The 21149-nt window shown below is 37.2% G+C and overlaps 1 protein-coding gene across 23 annotated transcripts in view; it reads left to right on the top strand.

The window, feature by feature from the left end:
- Nucleotides 1-21149, top strand: part of DLG1 (discs large MAGUK scaffold protein 1) — a 173380-nt gene that overhangs the window by 62007 nt on the left and 90224 nt on the right. For 3 of the 23 annotated variants that reach the window (XM_076341043.1, XM_076341047.1, XM_076341048.1), the window contains exon 1: nucleotides 11543-12209. The exons of 18 other annotated variants lie outside the window; for them this stretch is intronic. In XM_076341043.1, the coding sequence (XP_076197158.1) occupies nucleotides 11985-12209 (225 nt within the window). In that variant the 5' untranslated portion in view covers nucleotides 11543-11984. Of the gene's footprint in view, nucleotides 1-11542; nucleotides 12210-21149 lie in introns of those variants that run through there. 2 more of the 23 variants (XM_076341044.1, XM_076341049.1) reach the window with 1 other exon arrangement.

Here is a 21149-nt window from a genome sequence, read left to right as displayed (position 1 = left end):
CAACTCTGCTTATTCACAAGCTTTTCCTAATTCATAGTGCAGTTAGTCTTGCATTTCAGAAAGCATAAAGGGGTCAAAAAGGCAAAGAGGCAAACTGCAAAACTGTCTGTAATAAGTGATCAAGTATAATGCATTTCACAATCGAGAAACTCCATAGAAATAAAAACCAGAATTCTAGAATGGGTATGCGAGACTGAAGATCTGTTTCTTGGAACTGACTAGGTTTTATTTCATTGTACTTGAGACTGTTTAAAGGGCTGTAATTACCTTGGTTTCTTTCTGGCTGCTTGGATCTAAGGGAAACCAAACTACTCAGAATAGTTCCTGTGTTTGACTTTATTTCAGATTATTTTTGCAAATAGCCAACTACAGAAATACAGAAGTGAGGATTTGATATTGGCAATATTACCATTCCATGGAAGATGACTTAATTTCCTACCTCTCTATAGTGTTAGTGATCTCTACCTTACAGAGATCCTACCAGGCAGTCTCCACAAACAAGTGAGGCTTGTATTTGGAGTGTTACATGGGACACTGTTATAATTATCTGTTCTAATTGAGCTTTATCTAACTACTGTAACTTTCTGTAAAGACACTGATGTAAAACCCAGACAGTTTTACAGAAATAAATATGAATGATTATACTCTGCCTTCCTCTGCTCAGATGTGATCTAAGCTGAAAATTCTTTAGTTTTCTTGGGGTGTGTTGAATATACAATTCTGCTGCACTGTTCTGGAAGAAAGAAACCACGTCTCATTTAAGCTATTCTGGAAATAGAGTTAAGCAATGTGTAAGTATAATTACAAAGTATGGTGAGGCCTTTTCAAAATACTATGTATCTTAGGTCTCTGAGGAGTATTACTATTATCTTTGTCAAATCAGTAACTGCTGAGCAATCGCCACTTGATAGGAAAGAATGTGTATAAGAGAAATATTATCGTGCAACTCATACTACCATTTATACCATACATCTGATTATTTTCACGTGACTACTCTATTAATTTCAAAGCAATGTATCATAGAATCATAGAATAGTTTGGGTTGGAAGGGACCTCTAAAGGTCATCTAGTCCAACCCCCCTGCCGTGGGCAGGGACATCTTCAACTAGATCAGGTTGCTCAGAGCCCCGTCCAACCTGACCTTGAATGTTTCCAGGGATGGGGCATCCACCACCTCTCTGGGCAACCTGTGCCGGTGTTTCACCACCCTCAGCGTAAAAAATTTCTTCCTTATGTCTAGTCTATATCTACCTCCCTTCAGTTTAAAGCCATTTACCATACCAATGTATGGTAGAACTGAAACTCCTCTGAGCTTTGTTCATCTGAAAACTGGGGTGGGTGCTCCAGGTTTCAGTTCTTTACCAGCATTTTGTGGAACTTTGAATTCTGATGTGAAGTTGGCTGCTGACTTGCTTCTCTCCTGAAGAAGTTAACTTCTTTGCATAAATTGTTTATAATCAGAGTCTGAGTTCTTAAGGTATTTGGAGTGAGGGATGCATCTGTAGTTTTGTAGGCCCTGGGGGTCTTTATGGGACCTTTTAGAGTAAAGTGCCTTTGAGCTCACAAAATTTCTTTTCGGTCAGGAGATGGTTTGCTAAAGTTATTGGAATAAATGCTGTTAAAAATTGAACTTCAGTATGTCAGAAAATAACCAAGGTTGCTACTGTATTATTAGCATAGCTGGTCCTCTCTTCTTTTGGCCTGATGATCTGCAAGATGTTCATAGTTTTGGCATAGCTCATGCTGAAGATCAATTTAGCAACAACAGCTCTGAGTTAAGAGTGCTTTGCGTAATTTATTTAGTAGGTTGGCTTGATGCACTGTGTAGGGACCAGGTTTTGGCTAATATAAAAGATCTTGATTAGCTTTGTTGAATAGTACATTTGCTTAAGGAAACTAAATGTAATAGAGGATGTTATGTTTATTACATTAATAAAATAATAAGTTTTTTAAATATAAATGTTAAATACACTTGAAATTTCAAACACAGTTATTAGTTTGAAGACCAAATGTAAACAGTGGTTTTATGATCACATGCTGCTTTTTAAGAAATGCTGTAGAGGGCAGTAGAATCAGATTTTGAGGAATACCTTCTTTTATAGCAAGCCCTCTGCAGTCTAGAGCAATAATACAGAACATGAATAGATGATGGGGAAGAAGGGAGATGCCTGGTTTTAACTAGTTCACATTTTGCTCTCGAGAGAAGCTTTTGAATTTTCTAGGACTTAAAGCAGCTTTTACAACTTGTTTGGGCAGGTGGATGGTTTTCAAAGAGCAGCTTTCAATGACCAAAAAGACAAATGTGTATCGTAAATTTTTAGAGGATGAGCACATGACTACTATTTATCAAATGTTCCACATTAAGTACTATAGTAACTCAAGGTGGTTTACCTTCTTGACAGAGGGGCGGGCTACCCCACATTCAGGTCGGGGTAAGATATTGCACATTTGCAATTAGCATGAAATAACTGATATTAGCTGTACTTGATTTAAAGTTGAAACATGAGACAGGGCTTACAGGTTTTGTCTTGTTAGGGTGGAGCTTTGTCAGTTTAAGAAGAAATGTGTATTTCGTATGTCTCAAGCATCAATCGAAGTAAACTTGATCCAGGAGATTTTGTGTCCTCTGTTCCCTATTTAATACTGTGTGAAGTGGAACTCTTCTTAATTCTGTAAAACAGGGGTTTTTTGAATGTTTAATGGTAGAGAATCACGAACAGATAGTGAAAATGGCCAAACTTCAAATCCTTCACAAATATTCTGTCCAAAACATTTTAAAGAATATATTCAGGTAGGTAGGCAGCCAGTACCAGAATTTCTTCAGTATGAGGTTTCCACATTCCTTATAGAAACTTGTGATTATAATGCAACGTTCCTTGAGTTGTTATGAAATAAAATGTGATGAAGTTGAATTGACTTTGATGTAATTGAAGAAATGCATTGCTACCAAGATTGACCACTAGATGGTGATGCTACAAAAGGATTTATTTCAATTGTAAAACTGAATTTAGCTTCTCTAGTATACCTTCAGATTGACGTTTGTGAATTTAACATTTGTTTTTATTAAATTCCTCCAACCAAGTGAAATCTGTCAGAGATGTGATATGATACCAAACAAGTTTTTAAACTGTGGAGTAGAAGTTGGAGTTTTCTATCAAGGAAAAAAAAGCTTTGAGTAATAAATTATTACAAGGTTTTAAAATAATGGGTCATGATGTAAGAAGACCAAAAAAACCTATCTTAAATTGCAGTATTCTTCATTTAAAGCAACCTATGCATGAAAGGGAAAATATTTTATTTATAGCTCTATATTTATGATGTAGCATGGCAATTCAGTATTGAAGTGTAGACCCTGATTGGGGCTTGTATATTTTTCTTTATTATGTTTGTGTATTAATGTTGGTATTTGGGGCTAGTATTTCACTGGTAATACAGAAGCTCCAAAGAAAACATGCAATAATTTGTAAACTACTAAATATATTTTGTACTGGAAAGATACACCATGACTAGCATGATAAATGTTAATATTTATCCTGCTCTGTAATAAACTCTCTTAACATTACAATAGTCACTGCAGTTCCATTATATCTACAATTCCCATTCAAAATTTGCACAAGGCTGTTCTTGGAGAGTTTTCCAAGTATTTGGTAAGTTTATAAATGATATTATGGTGTGGCTGCCTGCAGTAACAGGAAGCTAGACTTACTGATTCAGAAAAGTCTCTTCAGTTCTTTGTTCTTTAACCAAATCTTTTTCGCAGATCTGTCTCTGGAGATTTTCACCGTAACACCACTCTTCAAGGGGTGTGAGAAGAATGCTTGCACTTGGTTTGTTCCTTACACACATAGCGGACATTGACAGCTGAACGTAAATGTTTTAGTTGGAACATTGTACTAGTTTAATTAGTCTAGTAAGGTATCTAAAATTGCTTATTCATGCTCTGCAGTAAAATTTTAATTACTGACTGAATAGCACAGCCATAAGGAACTAAAGGTATTCTACTTGTTGAATATTTGGCATCTTTAGAATAGCTTTGTCCAATCATCAGTGAAGTAGCAGAACAATCCAGGAATTGTGAGAAATAGATTTGGCAGGGGGGAAGTATGTTAATCTTATGGTTACATAATTATGGACTCTTGTACATATTTCATGCAATGCAGTCGGCTACTTTGCTGTTCTCGTGTTCAGAAATGATCATCTCTATACAAGTGATGCTGGGAAAAGACAACTCTGAGCAGGTCAGGCAGCGCAGCGATTGGCCTTTTTCATTACCGGCTGCCTGTTTGATCTCATGCAGAGACCTGCCACTCCGCCTGAGCGCTGTTTATATTCTGCTAGAGTACTTGAGTAAAGCAGTAAAAATCCCTGCTTCCTTATACCAAAGATCTTTTTAAAAACATTTTAGACATGTGGATTAATGCTGCTTGCCCATTTAAAGCACAGTGGTGGAGTCTTTTGTGGTTGTATAAACTTAGTTCAGTAAAGAAAACTATGACTTCATAATATTATGAAATTAAATGCAAATGAGTTACTGTTTTCCTGTCTTTGAACAGTGAAGTATTTCAAACTAAGGTGAAATACTGTTCCCCATTGAAAAAGATGACAGTTTTACCCTCAAATTTTAACTACAAGAATCTTTTTGCTCAAGTGAAACATCTGGTGCTGGGTCCAAAACTAATCTCAGAATGTGTTGAATACCTTTGAACCAGTAGCTTTGCCCCATGTCAGTGCCCCTCTGCTTTATCTGTGTTTACCTAGCAGTGTCAGATCTGGGAGAAATTAAACTTATTCAGGTTCAGTTTGCATTACAGTGACAGTAGTCCTTTATTGGGATAAAAGCAGTAAAACAGTTTACCTTCTTTGATTCTATGAATCTCTGAACTGTTGGTGCTTGGGACGGTGTAGTGGTGAGGGAAGGATTGCTCTATGCTTACACTTTTAGCTACTGAGACAGACAGTAGGTTAGTTGGGGCATGTTATTTGACCTAGTGCTGTGATTATGTGCTTGCTGGGTAAGTAGTATGGTCTTTAGCCTTACTTTCCTCTTGCTTAGAAGTAGCAGCCCCCGTTTTTGTGCCAGATACCCCATACTTAGTGTAGCGTACACATAATTTCAAAAAAGTTTCTAATAGTATATATCAGTGGTACCCAAACCTACGTGACGGGCTTTGTAATCCTAGTACAGCAGTCCAGTTGACTGTAGCTTTACTCTGTGGGGAGAAAAAAAAAAAAAAAAAAAGTCGTGTCCACTTGGTGTATGCCTGCTTTTTTTCCACATGAACATTTTTTCCACATGTTCAGATATGTTTGGGAAAGTATTGCCAGGACCTAATGGTATTTAAGCTTAATGGTTTTAAACGAACTCTGGTATGAAACTGCTTATCTATTAGTGCTGCAATGCTGTATAACAGTCTACTTAATTGACTGTGGTATCACAGGAATGAAATATGGCAAGGTGGTACTAATTCTTAAAGCAGCAGCCAGAAGGGAGAGGAGAAATGAGAACTCACTTTCATTTCTGCACTGTCAAAACATGGTGAAACTATTCTAAAGAGCAGAATCAATGATTATGTGGAGAAATTGCAGATAAAGAGGCAATGAAAGCATTGTAAAAAGAACTTCTGCCGCACAAATCTCTTGGAGCATATGCATAAAAATCATCTTGTTGATGTAGGTTTCTAGGTTTTCTTAGATGCACACAATAGAATTCCTCAAAAAAGCTTACAGAGAAATTTAAGCTGTCATGGAATAAGAAAAAAGAAAAAATCTTGGGATTTAATTGTCTAAAAAACCCAAAACAAACCAATAACAGAAGGAAAGTAAAGGGTAAGAAAGAAGATCAGTAGTCATGATGGATAGAGGTTACCAGAAGGATCTCGGAAGAACTTGTGTTCTCACTGCATCATCTCAGAGGAGTGGGAGGTCAGGGTTATAACAGATTAATGGAACAATCATCTCAGCGTTCAAGTTACAGTCAAAAAGGCATATGGAATACAAGGAAAACCCGGGGAAGCAAATGGGAATAAAACTGCATTATTTTAGCACTCTAGAAATCTGCACCATTCCTTATCTCGATGAAGCAGGCACTTCAATCTAGAAATGGCTCATAGGAGAGGAATAAGAGTGGTCAGAGGCAGGGGCAGCTACTGTACAATGAAAGATGAATCAGTTTGACTCCTCAGTTTGGGAAAGAGCTGAGTTGGGAGATATCAATAAAACTGCAGTCAGTAAGGTTGGGTCACTAAAATTACGAAAATGACTAGGGAATGGTTATTTCAGAAATACAAATTTATATTCAGAAATATAAATTAGTAGGTGATAATTGTTTTATAGCCCCTAAACACAGTGACCTACAGTCAGCCTCTGACTTTAGAATAATCTTTCAGCTGCTGATAGCCTTTTGGTTTCTGGCTACACCAATAAAGGTATTGCAGCATGCATCGCTTGTCTCTTCTGCCCTTTTTCTTCAACTGGAAGCAAGCACCTTTATTTAACTCCTTCCCATTAATCTGTATGGGAAATAATTGCTTATATAAATGTGCATATACACACATGCTTCCTTTAATGCAGAACAACCTCCTTTCCCTGTGAACCCAAATCTTGTGCTGAGAAGCTTAACAGGTTCCCTTCTCTTTATCTCCTGGTATGTCTTCCCTCCAGTTCCCCCCATTCCCTCAAGTGCTTGCCCAGAAGTCTTTTAGAGCTTATGGAGCTTCTGTTAAAATAGACTTCTCTGTTCATTGGGAGAGTGTTTTTGCTCTCAGAAAGAACTGATGGTCTTTATGATTTGAGGAACTATGAAGGCGTGTTCAAGGTTAGCTGTCAAAGTAATTGTAACTTCCTATTTTCCCTAGTGCATTTTCTTGTTTATATTATTTCCTGAATCCTCCTGCCGTCTGAGTAGGTAGGCGAGATTACCCTGAAGATGAGAAGATGCTGTTTCCATTTGGAAATTAAAGATCAGATGACATGTGATTTGCAAGATTGATTGATACTTATGACTGTGAGAAAGTTGCAATCTGTTACCTTTTTCTAAATGGAGACCTTTCTAAAGCTTTATGACATGTTCAGCAGGAAGATGGTACTTCTGGAGTTAGGAACATACCTAGAATAGTGGAAATTATAAGAAAAACTTGAACATACCCTCAGAAATACTCATTTTTAGACTAGCATCATACTTGGTGGTCACTCTTGAGAGGAGGTGCTCTACGATCTTTAATTAAAATGCCTTGCCCAAGTTCTTGATAGGTTACTACTTTTAAACTTCCTGTAATTGAAGGCTATACAAATATGTGTGAAGATGACAGTTTGTGTCTTATAGTAAGAAGCAGTTGACCAGCATGGATCTGCTCATCAAATTCTTGTCAACAGAGACAAGAAAGAAAAACTGTAGCAGATGGACTGTGGATTAATCCAAACATTAGAACAACCTAAGATACAGTAATCAGCACCAAGTCTTCTTAATAACTGGTTATACTCTTTTTGCCTGAGATTTCCCCTGAGCTCTCAGTGCAGTTGGGTTCATTTTGATGACTGAAGAAAGCCTAAAGAAACTTGCATTAAACACAGAATGTTTTTAGCAGTCTGGCGTGCCAAAAAGATGGGCCGGAGATTCATGAGCAGGGTACGGAAGACCAGGCATTTTAATCTGCACAGATTGGTAGGTTGGCTGAGGTGTCGTATGAGTAATAATGTAATAATCTTTTCTATTCAATATTTATGCTAAAATGTATCATTAGAGAATAATCATGCTGGAGTGTTTATTTATACGGTAGTTTCAGCAGTAAAAGATCTACTTTTTATTGACTTTGTAAATCACACTTGATTCAGTCCTGTCTCTCAACTAGAAGCTAAGATAGGCTTTCTAACATATCTTAGCAGAAAGGGTTAATGATTTCTTTTTCCATAGTGTCCAATTTAAGTAGTGTACTCCTGGGCTTTGGCTTAGAATATTGCATATGCTTGTTAATGAGGCTTAAATTTGTTATGCCAGTAAAAATTTATTAAACATAGAATTCTGAAAAGTGTAAAAAGTAAACATGAATTTATATCTACGTTTTTCAGTGTTGGTTTTTGTTCCCCTGCCTGGAGAGTTAAAGTTGCATAGTCTATATATGAGTATTTAAATTGTTATGCACATTTCTTTTGTGTCTTTTTTTTAGTAAAAACCTAAGTGATACTGAAAATAAGTCCTTGTCATTGTTTTAGGTGGTTGTTGAATTTTCTCTATTAAGTATATCAGTTTATTCCTGTAGGGTCTGTGCTTATTTTAGCCAGTATTCTGTTTAGCAGGATAGTAATAAAACTAACATAAGACACTTTGAATGCTTCAGGCATTTTGTTGTTATTGTTTAAAAAGGGTAATTGAGATACAACTGCTGTTTGCATATACAAACAGTTTTTGTTGCTGTGCATTTTTAATTTCAAGTATGCATGCTGCTTGTAAAGGTATGTCCAGGAAAACTTTATCTTTGAGATTAAAATACGGCATTATGTCATGTTTTAACTTGTCCCAGCAAGCTAGTAATAAGAATTGGCTCAGGTACAAAATCAGAGGAACTTAACTGCAAGTATTTGACGTTAATTTTTAAATTCAGTGATCACTGTGATTTCTGTATCTTGTTAATTGGCCGCAGAACAAATAATGTTACTTTGCATCCACTACAAATGCAGATGTATCTTTCAGTAAATTTATTAAGCTGTAGAAAGGTATGTGTACTGATGTAGAAATCTTAATCATGTGCCTTTTTTTTTTTTTTTTTACAGTAAATAGGGGCTTTTTTGTTTTGCTGTGGTGTTTGGTTTTGGTGGGGTGTTTGTTGTGGTGGGCTTTTATTTATTTATTTATTTTAAAATTTTATCCCTATCAGTTCAATATCCAGAATATGAAAAAGGGATGACGGAAGCTCTCAGCTCCCTTTAGGACATCCTGAGGTTCCCTGGTGAGCCTCCCTGTTCTACCTCCTGACTCTGGAGGCAGTGATTCACAGATGCAATTTCAGCTACCACCTCTGTGTTCATGATTCTTAGATTGTCGTCTTTCTCTGGATACTTCTTTTTCTGTCCAAATAGCACTTTCTCTGATTTCTACTTGTAGGTGTTTGACCCTCGGTTGAAATGCTCTTTGACCAAAACAAGCCCTTGTTTTTCCTCCTATCCATCGTTTTTTCAACTGTACAAGCGACCAGTCTCTTATTCTGGACTCCTTTGCATTATCCTGATGTTGTATCATCTCCAGAGTTATGCCATGCCTTTATCTTCAGGTTGCTTTGTAACTTGTAAAAATCAGGATTTGTCTCATCACCACAGTACAGGCTCCTTCTACAAATAACTGCAACTGTATCTTCTTAGGCGTCAGCAAATCTTGCTCAATACCATTAATATCCATATGGAGTGTAGGTGACACAGATTGCTGCCTTGTATCACCAGTGTGATTGCATAACCTTTTCCTGAAGTACTTTTCTGGATTTCTGTCTCCATTGAATGAGATCATCATAGCTTTGCTTTCAGGAATTTTTTTTGTCCATATGAGCCTTTTCTGCAGTGCTGATTTCTAAAGTCTCTTTGTTGGTGATGCCACAGTTGATCATTGGGTAGGTGGGAATCATACTTGAAAGAAACTACCTTAAAACACAGCAAACCTGTCTCGTCTTCAGACAGATTGATATAACAGCAACAAAAATAAGTACTTGGTACATTGCTTGTCCATGTATTGTGGTGTTTCTTTTTCAGAATTTTAAACAATACTCTCCTATGTGACCCTGTTTGAAGCCTATGGAGAGAAAGAGAGAGATCTCTATCTCATAGATACATAATTGAGTTCTAAAAGATGTTTTTTTTAAAAGTTAGACTAATATTGTGCTCTCAGATCTTTTAAAATGTACAGCAGTGTCGACAGTCAAGGCCGTATGAAGAAAACCAGAAAAAATATTTTCACTTTGACTCTTTAAAAAGACTCAGAATTCAAAGCATGTAATTTGTAATTTGTTCCAAACATCTTCAATCATAGCCAGGGATTAAGGAATTTCTCCAGTAATAAATTCATAGGTCTTTTTCAGACTAGGTATTTTCTTCGAGTCTGAAAAAAGGTAGGGCTTAGGTAGGGCTGCAATCTTCCCATGAAAAGCATGTCCATTTAAATGGATTATTGCATCTATTATGTCTCAGGCATTTCTTTACCTCCATTATCTATCTTATGAACATAGCTCTGAGGACACTGCGCAAGTCAGAGTTTCATATGACTTACACTGATAAGCCAGTGTATTTTATAAATTTTAATAAAGTTTGTTTGGAAGATGTACTCAAAATATTTGTATGTGATATGTTATTGAGCTGTACTAGTGACTAGAAGTAAATGGTACATTGATCTTATTACCACAGTTTTAAATTAATGTACTTATTATGATTTCTGCTTGTAATGTAAGCTGTCAGGAAAAATTTGTTACACAGAATAGGATAGCTGTCAGTAAGAATTTGTTAAGCAGAAGAGTATATTGCACCAAAAAAAAGTATATGGGCGAATATGATAATCCCCACTAAAATGCACATCATGAGTCAGTGGATTTGTAGAATCGTGTTGTTGTAACTTGTGGCAGCACTGTAAGGAACTCTTCTGCCTTTGTTCATCATATTGAGAGTTTTCTTCATTTTGAAAATGCTTGCTCTGGTTTGTTATGGTTATGACTGTTACAGCATTTTGTATAGAAATACACCACAAACAATTTTGGTAACTTCTTGTTGGATTTCCGGAGGCAAGCTTGTATTGAAAGCCTTGACACTTAGCTGATTTCCTAAGTAATCTCTTTCATGCGAGCTGGAGGATTTTTCTTAAAATAGTTGACTATAAAAATTTGAATGGTGAATTCTGTAAGGTGACTCGAATTCTTATCTTTTTGATATTTACTGTAAAGAGAGCAGAGAAAATGCACACCTATAGCAGTAATACTCTTGTGATTTGCATTCAAAATCAAAAGTAATTTTATTGAAAATTCATTAGTGCATAATAAGAATTTTTCATTTTTTGCCAATTCTTGTACTTTTGAGAAGTAATGTTTTAATATTATTTATTGTTTTCTTATTATGCTTACAGAATTTTGGAAGTAGGTGTTATGATGATCATGACACATTAATCATAGAATAAGAACAACAGTGTGTTGACTTCTGGTGTTTAATCTTAATATCCCTAATCTTCTTGCTGGTTAAAAAAAAAAAACAAAACCAAACAACCGAACAACCCCACTAGACACCCATTGATATACAGCACAACATGACTGTGGTGTGGCACAATGATATCTTCCCTCTATAGTTGTTCTGTGCACTGGGGGGGGGGGGGGGAGAAGAAGAAGAAACCAGCAAACGCTTCTTTCTTGAATATCTTTCCTGAACATGGTGTTAAAGTCTTTTTGCTCTGTGAAACGTTTTCAGAAAGACAGAATCAGTGAACAAGTGCAATTATACTGCATGCTCCCTGTTTTGTTCGGTTCAGGTTTATAATTTATGCAAGCAAGGAAGTGAAAAGATGCTATTGGATCTTACTACAGGCAGTGACTGAAACTTGGTTATTTTTGATCCATGCTTTCCCCACCCAGTAGCTGTTATCATGCACCACCATCCTCATAGCTGTGAATTTGTAACGTTGTACAGTACCTGCTACCCAGTTTCTCTTAAATATCTGTTGTCAGCTAGGAAGGGAAAACAAGCTTTCGATCCTGTGGGTTCTGAAAAAAGGAAAAACAAGAAAAACGCCTTTTTTTTTTTTTAATTGCTCAAGATTATGCTCATCATTGTAATCACAGGTAGAGAAGGGATGTAGGGGTGGAAAAGCTTGGAAGAAAAATAGCATCAGCTATCAAGAATTTTGTTTTCCTGGTTTGTAAACGATGCTGCTGTAATTCTATCTGCATTTTTTTTTTCCCTGCTCATTCACCACTCAGCAGCTGGTAGGGAAGTAAGACTGCCTGGCAACCACCTGCAGAGCTGCAGAGATGAATTACATTTTCGGAAATAACACACTCCTCTATTCTCGCGCCAATCGAGGCAACACTAGCTCAAGCCACAGTTCTGTAGGCCCAAAGCACAAGCAGTGGGCAAAGAAAGGCTCGACAGATGAGTTACGGAATGAGCCTTCCCGTTGGCAGCAGATAGTTGCATTTTTCACTCGGAGACATGGTTTCATTGACTGCATTTCTGTTGCTGCCAGCTCCACCCAGGTAATATGCCACTTGTTGAAATTATTGTGTCTGCATGTTTTCTGGTTACTTGCTAGTCAGAAATAGTAATCTATTTATATATGCATGCTTTCATATAATCTCTGATTTATGAATGGTGTTTTCTGTCTGCTTTCATTTTCATATTTTACAGAGCTCTGTATAATTTTTAGCATGAAAGCATGAAAATGGAAGCAGTTAAATGAGATCTGATTTTTTTTTAAGTTATTTTGCAAGTGGTGATACCTTAAAATATGAGGTATTTTAATGAAATACTGAAAAATGTAGTTTTTATTCTACTGCCTAGCCCTGGAGGGGAATAACGTAGTTACGAAATACCAATTTCATAGCTGTAGTAAGATGACAGTTCAAATAAAGACCACATATTTCCTGGTTAAGGAATTGTATTTAAAATATTAAATAATTTAAAGTCTTAATTATATGTAGCACAGCAAATTCTAGTCTGTATCAGTTTTCTGGTTCTTTTGGCTGCTAATAATCCATAAATAAGATTAAAGAATGCCTTCCTTACCTAGAGAATATACATATAATAGTGCAGTCTGTTTAAAAAAAAAAAAAAAAAGACATTTTTCAACTTGACTGTCAATCTGCTTTAAGTGATGTTTTTAGTCATCATTGAAAGTCAGGCAAAAGGAGGCAAGCCAAATTTCAAGTCTGTGGATTTTGGGGTGAGTTCTTAAGATTGATATTGAGAGAAGTTTAAACTTACTAGCATTTGCAGTTGAGTATCTCTTTGGATAATGCAACAAAGAAAAATATATGAAAGAATGCTGAGACGTCAGCATTGTTTAAAAATGTGAGATTAGATTTGTTTTGCTTACTGTCAAGCTAAATTCAGTTTTAGTCAAGAATAATTGCTTTCTTGATGTCGTACAACCTGAAGTACTACAAAAAACTTGTAAAAAAAGGAAAATTTTGTTACCCTCAGACACTGTAATATTATTAAGATATTTTATATCTGTTGGTAATTGTTTCAAAGATGATAAACTGGCACTTCCTCTGGAAGTGTGCTTATTGTTGCCTGGTTTTTGCTTGTGAATTTAGAATAAACAATGAATAGGAGATCTTAAAGGGGGATTTTCATTTTCTTGTTGCAAATTTACATGAATGTTGAAGAGGAATCCTGTAGTTTCTGTAATGGATCATTATACAACTTAAAGTGATGCATTAGGTAGACATAATAGCTTTTAAGTACTGTTACTTTTTTTAAAGACAAAATGTACAGTATTAGCCTTTTGAATATATATTATGGTTGCTCTTACTAGTTTAATGCTTGAACAAGTAACATTGGAATGCATGAATCTTGCAGTTGGACTGACTAGTCAGGACTAAAAATTTGCTGATAAAATACTGAATAGCCTCTGCTTTGAGTGTGGGTTGGACCAGACAAAGATCCTGAGATCCCTTCAAACCGAAGCTGTGATTCTGTGTATATCCCAGTGTTTGTTCTATTTTTCTGCTATGAAAAAGATAGCTTACCTCTGTGAAAGCCTGCCAGTTTTTTTTTCATAAGTCTGACAGTTCTTCCGTTAAAAAGAACTGCTTATACATGTTCATGGCCAGAAGGAGGGGAAAAAAACAGAAAATGTTTTGAAGTGGTTGTAAAAAAACTTAATGAATGTATTCAGATGTAATGCACTGAAAACATAAGAGCTTGTTGAAGCCTCTTCCTCTGGAAAGATGCTGTACAATCCTCCTACCTTATCCACCCATTGCAGCTGTTCTAGCCTCAGGGAAGGAAAAAGACATTTAAAGCTTGCTCATTGTGGTGCAGTTTTGTTTTTCAGTTCTCTTCAGTTTTTGTTCTGTGATGTAGTATTCTGAAAATTCTTGATGACTTATTTGTTCATTTAAGATACATCCCCATCACTTGAATGAAATCACATTTGCAGAGTCCAAATAAATAACTAGACATGATGTACTTCTTTAACCTTGTCTGTTGAAATTCTACTTGCGATGATGGGCTTTATATATTCTTATTGTTGTGACATCATGATTTTTAACATACACAAAACCAAACTGATGGTTTTTAAAATACTGGTCTCTTGCTTCCTTTGTGAATCTGCTACACAGCACCCATTTTTAGCTGTTTCTTCATTTGCTTGGCTTTCTTGGGTGGGGTGGGGTGGTGCAGAATGGTGATATTTGCTTAGTTCCCTCCATTACCAGTGAAAGGGAAACGACTCCTGGAGACTGAGCTGCGTGCCCGTCTTTCTCTGGGAGTTGCGACGGGCTGCTCTCTCCCCAGCAAGGTGGTAAGAGGACTTTTGCTCAAGAAGGGCCTTCGGATTTTGGGGTAGGCTATTTTTTGAGTAGGGGGTCTTGTCCCTAAAGAAGCAAGGAAGAAGTTGGTGATGGATATGGTAGCACTGCTTTTTGCTGTACTTACAGGCTTATGCCCAAAAGAACACGTGTGCACAAATGCATTGTGACATGGAGGACTAGTCAGGAGTGAAAGGCTACTGTAAAAAGCCACAGCACCCTGAAGACTAGCGATCCATTTTCAAACATTAAAGGTGCCTTATTTACTAGTATTGCCCCTTTTTAATGTTATTAGAAGATTCAGATCACCCATCTCTCATAGGAAAAAGGCAGCAGTGGAAATAGATGGTGTGAACAGATACAAAGGAAGACAGTAAAGTGGTCATTCTGACTCTCTGCTTGTGTCCTGCCCTAGCCAAGGTCTCCAGGGTGCTTTGCATGGAGCTTGAGGTGGTTGTAGTGATTTGTAGACTTTGCATTACTTGAGTAACGAGGGGTTCAGTGATCAGACGTTGCAGTCTGTCCATAGAGCAGCAGTACATCCCACTGGGTTAATACCTGTTCCATTTGCAGTGGTGAGCTGCTGTAGAGGTAGCAATGCCTTCCTGCCCTGATAACCACAGCAGTCTCCTTTATGAGTCTGGGGAAGCTGGTTTAACCTGCTCAGGCATTTGAGGCCTTTATTGCTTCTTCCTTCTGCATTCCCTGTGATGAGGAGTTAGTTACTCAATTAAAAGAATTAGAGAATTTGATTAGAAGCTGGTCTTTCAATTTTTTTGTCAGCAAATTTCTTAATTTCTTTATTAAAGTGTGACTGTTTTAGCATCCCCTCAAGTTTACAAGTGAAACTGGGACTTCATTATGCCAGCCATGGCGTAATGTGAAATTCTTTACTCTCAGGATTTGTTTTATTCAATACATGTTTTTGGATTTAAAGAGGTGATACAGTGAAGAAGAAAGGAGTTACAGGAGTAACTGTAGGGAAGTTTATATGAGTACATAGAAGAACTGTTGTCATTGTCACATTTATAATGCAGACTTTTCCCTGAGTTGAAAATTTAAGCATACATTGCCTGGGAATTGCTGCTAATATTGTGATGGACACATGAGAAAGCAGCTTTCAATAGTATTTGCTTTGGATGATTTTAACTATAAGAAAGCACCTTCTGAAATTTAAGCATGAGTTTTACTGTTGTAAGTTTCCTTCTTATTCTTGATTTTTAGCTATGTAATATCACACATTTTTCTTAACAGTATGAATTTATTTTGCAAACTTTAGTTCTGTCACTGGTTGCATTTTCCATGAGAGGGCATTATAGCAGAGATAAAAATGGTATGAATTTATGCTGTACGAGGAATGCATTAGTATGTGTTCTAATCAATAGACTAAGAAATAGGAAATTCTTGACAATTTAAACTCAAGCCTTAAGGGACTCTCTGGAACCTTTTGTAAAAACTTCCATTTTGTAAACACTTTCTAACTGTATACAGTGGAGATGGAAAATTCTCAAGACTGTGAATTTTTCTTGACATTTAAAAAAAATGCAGTTTTAAAAGCATATTAAAATCAATAAATCTTAAGGATATATATCATGAATCATGTAGTGTCATGTAGATTGTGTTAGCATCATGCTGGTTCCTGCTGTAGCCAATTGTCTCTCCTCTTATGAAGTGAACCAGTAGGCTCATGGAGTAATGGGAGTGTACTTCTTCCTTCCCAAACCCATGACTGTGACTGTAATGTCGGCATGTGCAGTGCGTTACTTCAGTTAATCACTTGCAGCACGGCAGCGATGACAAGAACTGAACCGGCGCTCCAGCTACCTGCAGGCACTGCTTGCTGCCAGAGGGTTTTAAGTTCCACTTTCTTTCATCTGTTCTCTCACAGCTGTTGTTCTGTCTCACTCAGAGTTGATAACAGAATTTCTTGATATTTCTGTTCCATTGTATCTCAAGAAAACTACCTTTTCCAGAATGAGTCAGAAATCTGATAAGCAAAGGAGAAGGGGACACAGAATGTTTTGCTTTTGGAGTACTACTGCTACTGCAGGGGCTTTCTGTCTACATTGTGCCCGAGACTCTGAACCTTCAGGCAAGGCAGGCACTGGATCCCCTCTTAATTCATTGTCTTCAACTAATAACTCAGGTGGACTAACGGGTTCTTGCCCTATGAAGCCAAATGCATGGAAGCCTGTGAAAGAGGTAGGACTCTTTAGGTCTGTTATATAACTTTGCTGATTTATTTTATATTGTGGTAGTTGCCCTCTCAGTTGAGGCTTGTATTGATTGACAAAGTGTTTTTGAAAGTCAGATACAGGCCAGTCTGTCTTTCACCAGCTGTCAGCTTACTAAACAGCTCTAGCACAGCTCCTGTGGTATAGCATTTCTGTTTTGCTGCCAAAGCTGCTGTATATGTTTCAGCTAATATAATTATTAAGCAAATGACTGACAGAACCAGTGAATCTAAAGTGAACGCCATCTTCTTCCTGTTCTTCTATTTTGGTCTACAACATCAAGAGCACTCTCAATTATGATTAAGGATGCGCAGGATGATTCTTTTAGTTTGAAGAAACTAATGCAACGGAAATGTCTTAGATGTTTTTAGAAAACATGACTTTGTCTTTTAAAATGATCTGCATCCATGTTTCAGGGCTGATATGGTATATCATGTGTTGAGCAACTTAAGAAACTTTGTTTATACCCAGCTCAGAGTCTTGGTAAACTTTGTGTCCACAGCCCTTTTGGGATTTATAGTAACTCAAGGAGAGAAATTGTTGTCTTGTTACAACAAGATAAATTGAAATCTTTATGTGCACACTAGCTGTGCAGTCTCTTTTCAGAAGAATTTGGTTCTCTTTTCTAGAATCTCTGTTGGGGCCAGTGCTTTCCCCTGTACTCCAAAACAGTATTTGGAATTTGACAAATTGAATTTGTCTTTATGAATAACAATTACTTATTAAAATTTTCAGTGAAGCAGGTAGGCTCTTGAGCTCCGTGTCGTTGTGTCCCCCTTCCCCCCCCCCAAAAAAAAAACAAACCCAAACGTTTTCTAAAGTTCAGTTTTCTGTATGAATGTTTGAATCATTTTATCTTAGAATTTTTTTCTAGTTCTCAGAAGTTGTCCTATCCTGTGTAAACTACTCGGTGTTAAGTAAACTCCTAGTCCGTGGTAGGTAATTACTTTGTATTTCTCTATTCCTTCCTTATCTTCATCTGAGTTTCATAGTGTGATTTTTTTTTTTATTGTCACGTAATAACCAGTGATTTCTGTTTCATATATATTATTCTACCATCTCCTGAGACCAGTTTTCTTTATTCTACTGATACATTTTGAGACCTACATGGTACTGTGTATTGTTGTTGCTTACACCTTGACACTGAGTCAACCTCCCAAGTATTTCAGTGCATGGAAGCAAGCAAGCATGCATTCTGGAGCTGTTGTAAAATGCCAGATGTGCGTATCTGTAGATGCCTTTACAGAAGATGTCTTTGCAAGGCATGAACTCTTTTTGACTAAGCCTACCTGTTCGGGCTATGCACACAACTTCTTCCATCACAGGGGCATGGCGGTCTGAGTGACGAGCGTGTCTTTCACTACTCTCTGTGGGAGTGAGTTCAAACTAATGTTTGACATACTACTGTTTGTTGAACTTCAAGCACAAGCATATCATGAAGCATTTCCAGTACAGTTCATTTTTTTTGTATTACTTTGGCAGATCCATAAAAGATGAAAATGTCAGGAAAACATCCGCCTCTTCATGTGATGCATCTCATGTGCAATTGAAATTAAGTGCCTCATCCTTGTTTATTAGTATAACCACATCATTCATGCTTTGCTTATCATATAATGGCTCTGTAACAGACAGGTCCCAGCGGATGCTTTCCTCCCTTGAGGAAGGATACTTCCTTTAATGTTGTTTCTAATGTGCCTTCCCAAATTTCATTCAAGTGAAGATTGCATAGTTCTATATATGAATTCAGGAACGCTTAAAGGTTTCTCCAGTTAGAAGGCAAGAGAAATCCTTCTGATCAGCTGGAACTGTTCCTGCAGCAGATGCTTTGCTAACCAAGCGCTGTAATGAAATTCTAGCAGGTATAAGTCTATAAGGGCTGCAGGATAAGGGCACTGTAGCTGCGATGCTGGTCTCAGGGACATAGGCAACAACAGTAGTATCAAATACATCAGTAGACTTCGAGAAGGATGTAACCGCCCTGTCAGATGCCATGTTCATGTTAAGCCAGCAGTCTCAGTCCTTCCATTTTACTCCTTACAAAATGGATAGGAGCATTCCTGTTCCACATCAAAGACTGATAACTTTGTGCCATCTGTCAAGGAAGCTCAGAAAACTGTAATACAGAGGCCAAATTCAGAACTGAGACTTGACTTCTTGTTAATACCACCACCATCTAGCGAATCGTCCCTGAATCCCAAACGTACCTTTTGAGGACCTACCTTTTCTGGTTTTGCCCAAAGTAGCATTAGCAACAGTCATTGCTATACCAGTCAAAATTAATTAGGTCAATTAATTTCAGACTCCCTGAAAGGAGTCTTTCATGACAAAAAAAAAAAAAAAATTGTCTGATATATTCAGAAAGCTGCAGTATCTTTTAAAATATACCTTTGTTTACTTGGGATCATCACTGGCCACTTCAAGCGGTCACCTCTTGCTACTGGCTTGAGTATCTTCCAGGAACTGCTTGGACTCCAAGACAATAAGCCCAATAGTGCTTCCTGACTCTCCTGAGCCATGTACGTTCTCTGTACCTCATTCATGTTTTACAAATGTTACCTACTGGAAGCTGCTGCTAGAGTAGATGCTGAAGTTGTTAAAGTGATGTTCTAATCTCCACTTGACCAACATGGCTGATTGTTATCTTCTGGTGGGTGGAAGCCACCTGTTAAGCACTGATGTGCATTTAAGAAAAACTGTTACATGTTTTTCTTTGGGGAGGTGGGATAGGAAGGCGCACTTGTTTCAGTGGGCTGTGATCCTCTTTTCTTGGCTTTTTTTAAGGTCCTCTCATGTATCATGACCATATGGTAGTTTTATCCCCTAAAAAACTGTCAGGGATCCCAAAACTTGTGCAGTTCTGTCACTTGCTTTTTGAAAGACTTAAGGCTCCCTTCCACGTACCAGGTTTTTGTGTGCACACACAAGGCTCAATATCAAAAAAATCACCCTGAAGGACTGCAGTCAATGTTGAGTAAGGACTCCCATCTGTGTCTATCTTTTATAATTTTAAAAAAATCTTTGCCACCAACCAAAGCACTTCCGGACTTGTTTTCCAGTTTGCTATTCCTCAGAGTGTCTCTGTGCTGTTTATTGCTATTCCATGTGACTTTGGTTGTCAGTATTGAATTTCATCTCGCTGCCTGTAACCCACTTCTCTAATGTATCAGGCTCGCTCTACAGCTTGTCTCTGTTGTGCATTTGCTGCTCTTCCACTTTTTTTTTGTGTTTAGCTGCACATGGGGATGTAGTTCGCTGATGTGTTCTCCAGAGAGATAACAGACATTCATGACTCATTTTGTCTCTCTTGTAAGATGATTTTGGCATTTATGAATTTTCAGTCTTTTGCTCCATTAAACTGTTTCCAATGCATATTCTAGTCCCTTGCAACAGTCTCTTTTGTGAAATGATACATCTAAGCAATAATTTAAATAATAACAGATCACCTTATCCATATTTTTCATATAAAAGAAGAAAGGGTCAGGACAAAAGAATTTAAATTTTATTTTGACACTGGTAAAATGTAAATGCTTATTCATTTTTTTCATGTCCTTGTAGTCAGCTTAAGAGTTTGGTTTGTGGGGTTGTTTTTTTGGTGGTTGGTTTTTTTTTTTTTTGTTACCATTGGTTTTTAAACTGTGTGGAAGTTAGTATTAATGTTATTGGAGACTAGTATCTATGTGGTTGTGTCAGTCGTCTTGTATATGACTTCAGATATTTTATGGGATGTAGGCAGAGTACAGGATTTTTCTTTGACCATGGAATTTTCAATTTCTTCCCACTGCTTTGTGTGGTATTTACTGGAAACTGCTGTACCATGGGAATGCTTTGGACGAGCCTTCTAGCCTCTCCTCCTTTATTCTCTTTATCAGTGCTGCCTCATAGTGTGTATATTTGCTTATTTAAAATTGCTGCTCGAAGACTGATACCTGTGGAAGTTAGTTGAGCAACCTGTATTATGTGCCTCCCAGGTAATAGCGTTTGTTTTTATAACAGAGTAGGGAGCAGAGTAAAGATTGCTTGTGCTTCTGCTGTACGGTTCTACTTCAAAGCAAATTTAATTTAGTAAGTAAATTGTAGTTGTTTTTCTTAGATAACTAACTGTATCTGACTACATAGTGTGGTGTAAGCAGGTGAGAAGGGAGTCAGTTTTCCCTTTGGAGAAGGAGAGGGAGGGAACTCTGGATTCTGTTTGTAGCGTGTACAGTCTCCAGTCTGAAATCCTGGCCTGAAAAGGGATCCTGATAAATTGGGGGTGTTCAGAAAAGGGATTATAACTGTAGATTGTGTTCAGGAAGACCTGCTTTAAAATGAGAAACTGAAGAACCTCTGCTTAGTTCAACCAAAGGAAAGTCAGGAGATGATTTGGTCACAGACTATAAATATATAGAGATAGATTTTGGAAGCTGGAAAGATTGTTTATTTAGTA

The sequence above is a fragment of the Aptenodytes patagonicus genome, chromosome 6 (assembly GCF_965638725.1).
Source record: "Aptenodytes patagonicus chromosome 6, bAptPat1.pri.cur, whole genome shotgun sequence".
NCBI classification, from domain to species: domain Eukaryota; kingdom Metazoa; phylum Chordata; class Aves; order Sphenisciformes; family Spheniscidae; genus Aptenodytes; species Aptenodytes patagonicus.
Note: the sequence above shows the minus strand (reverse complement) of the source record. Positions and strands in the feature narration are given on the sequence as shown.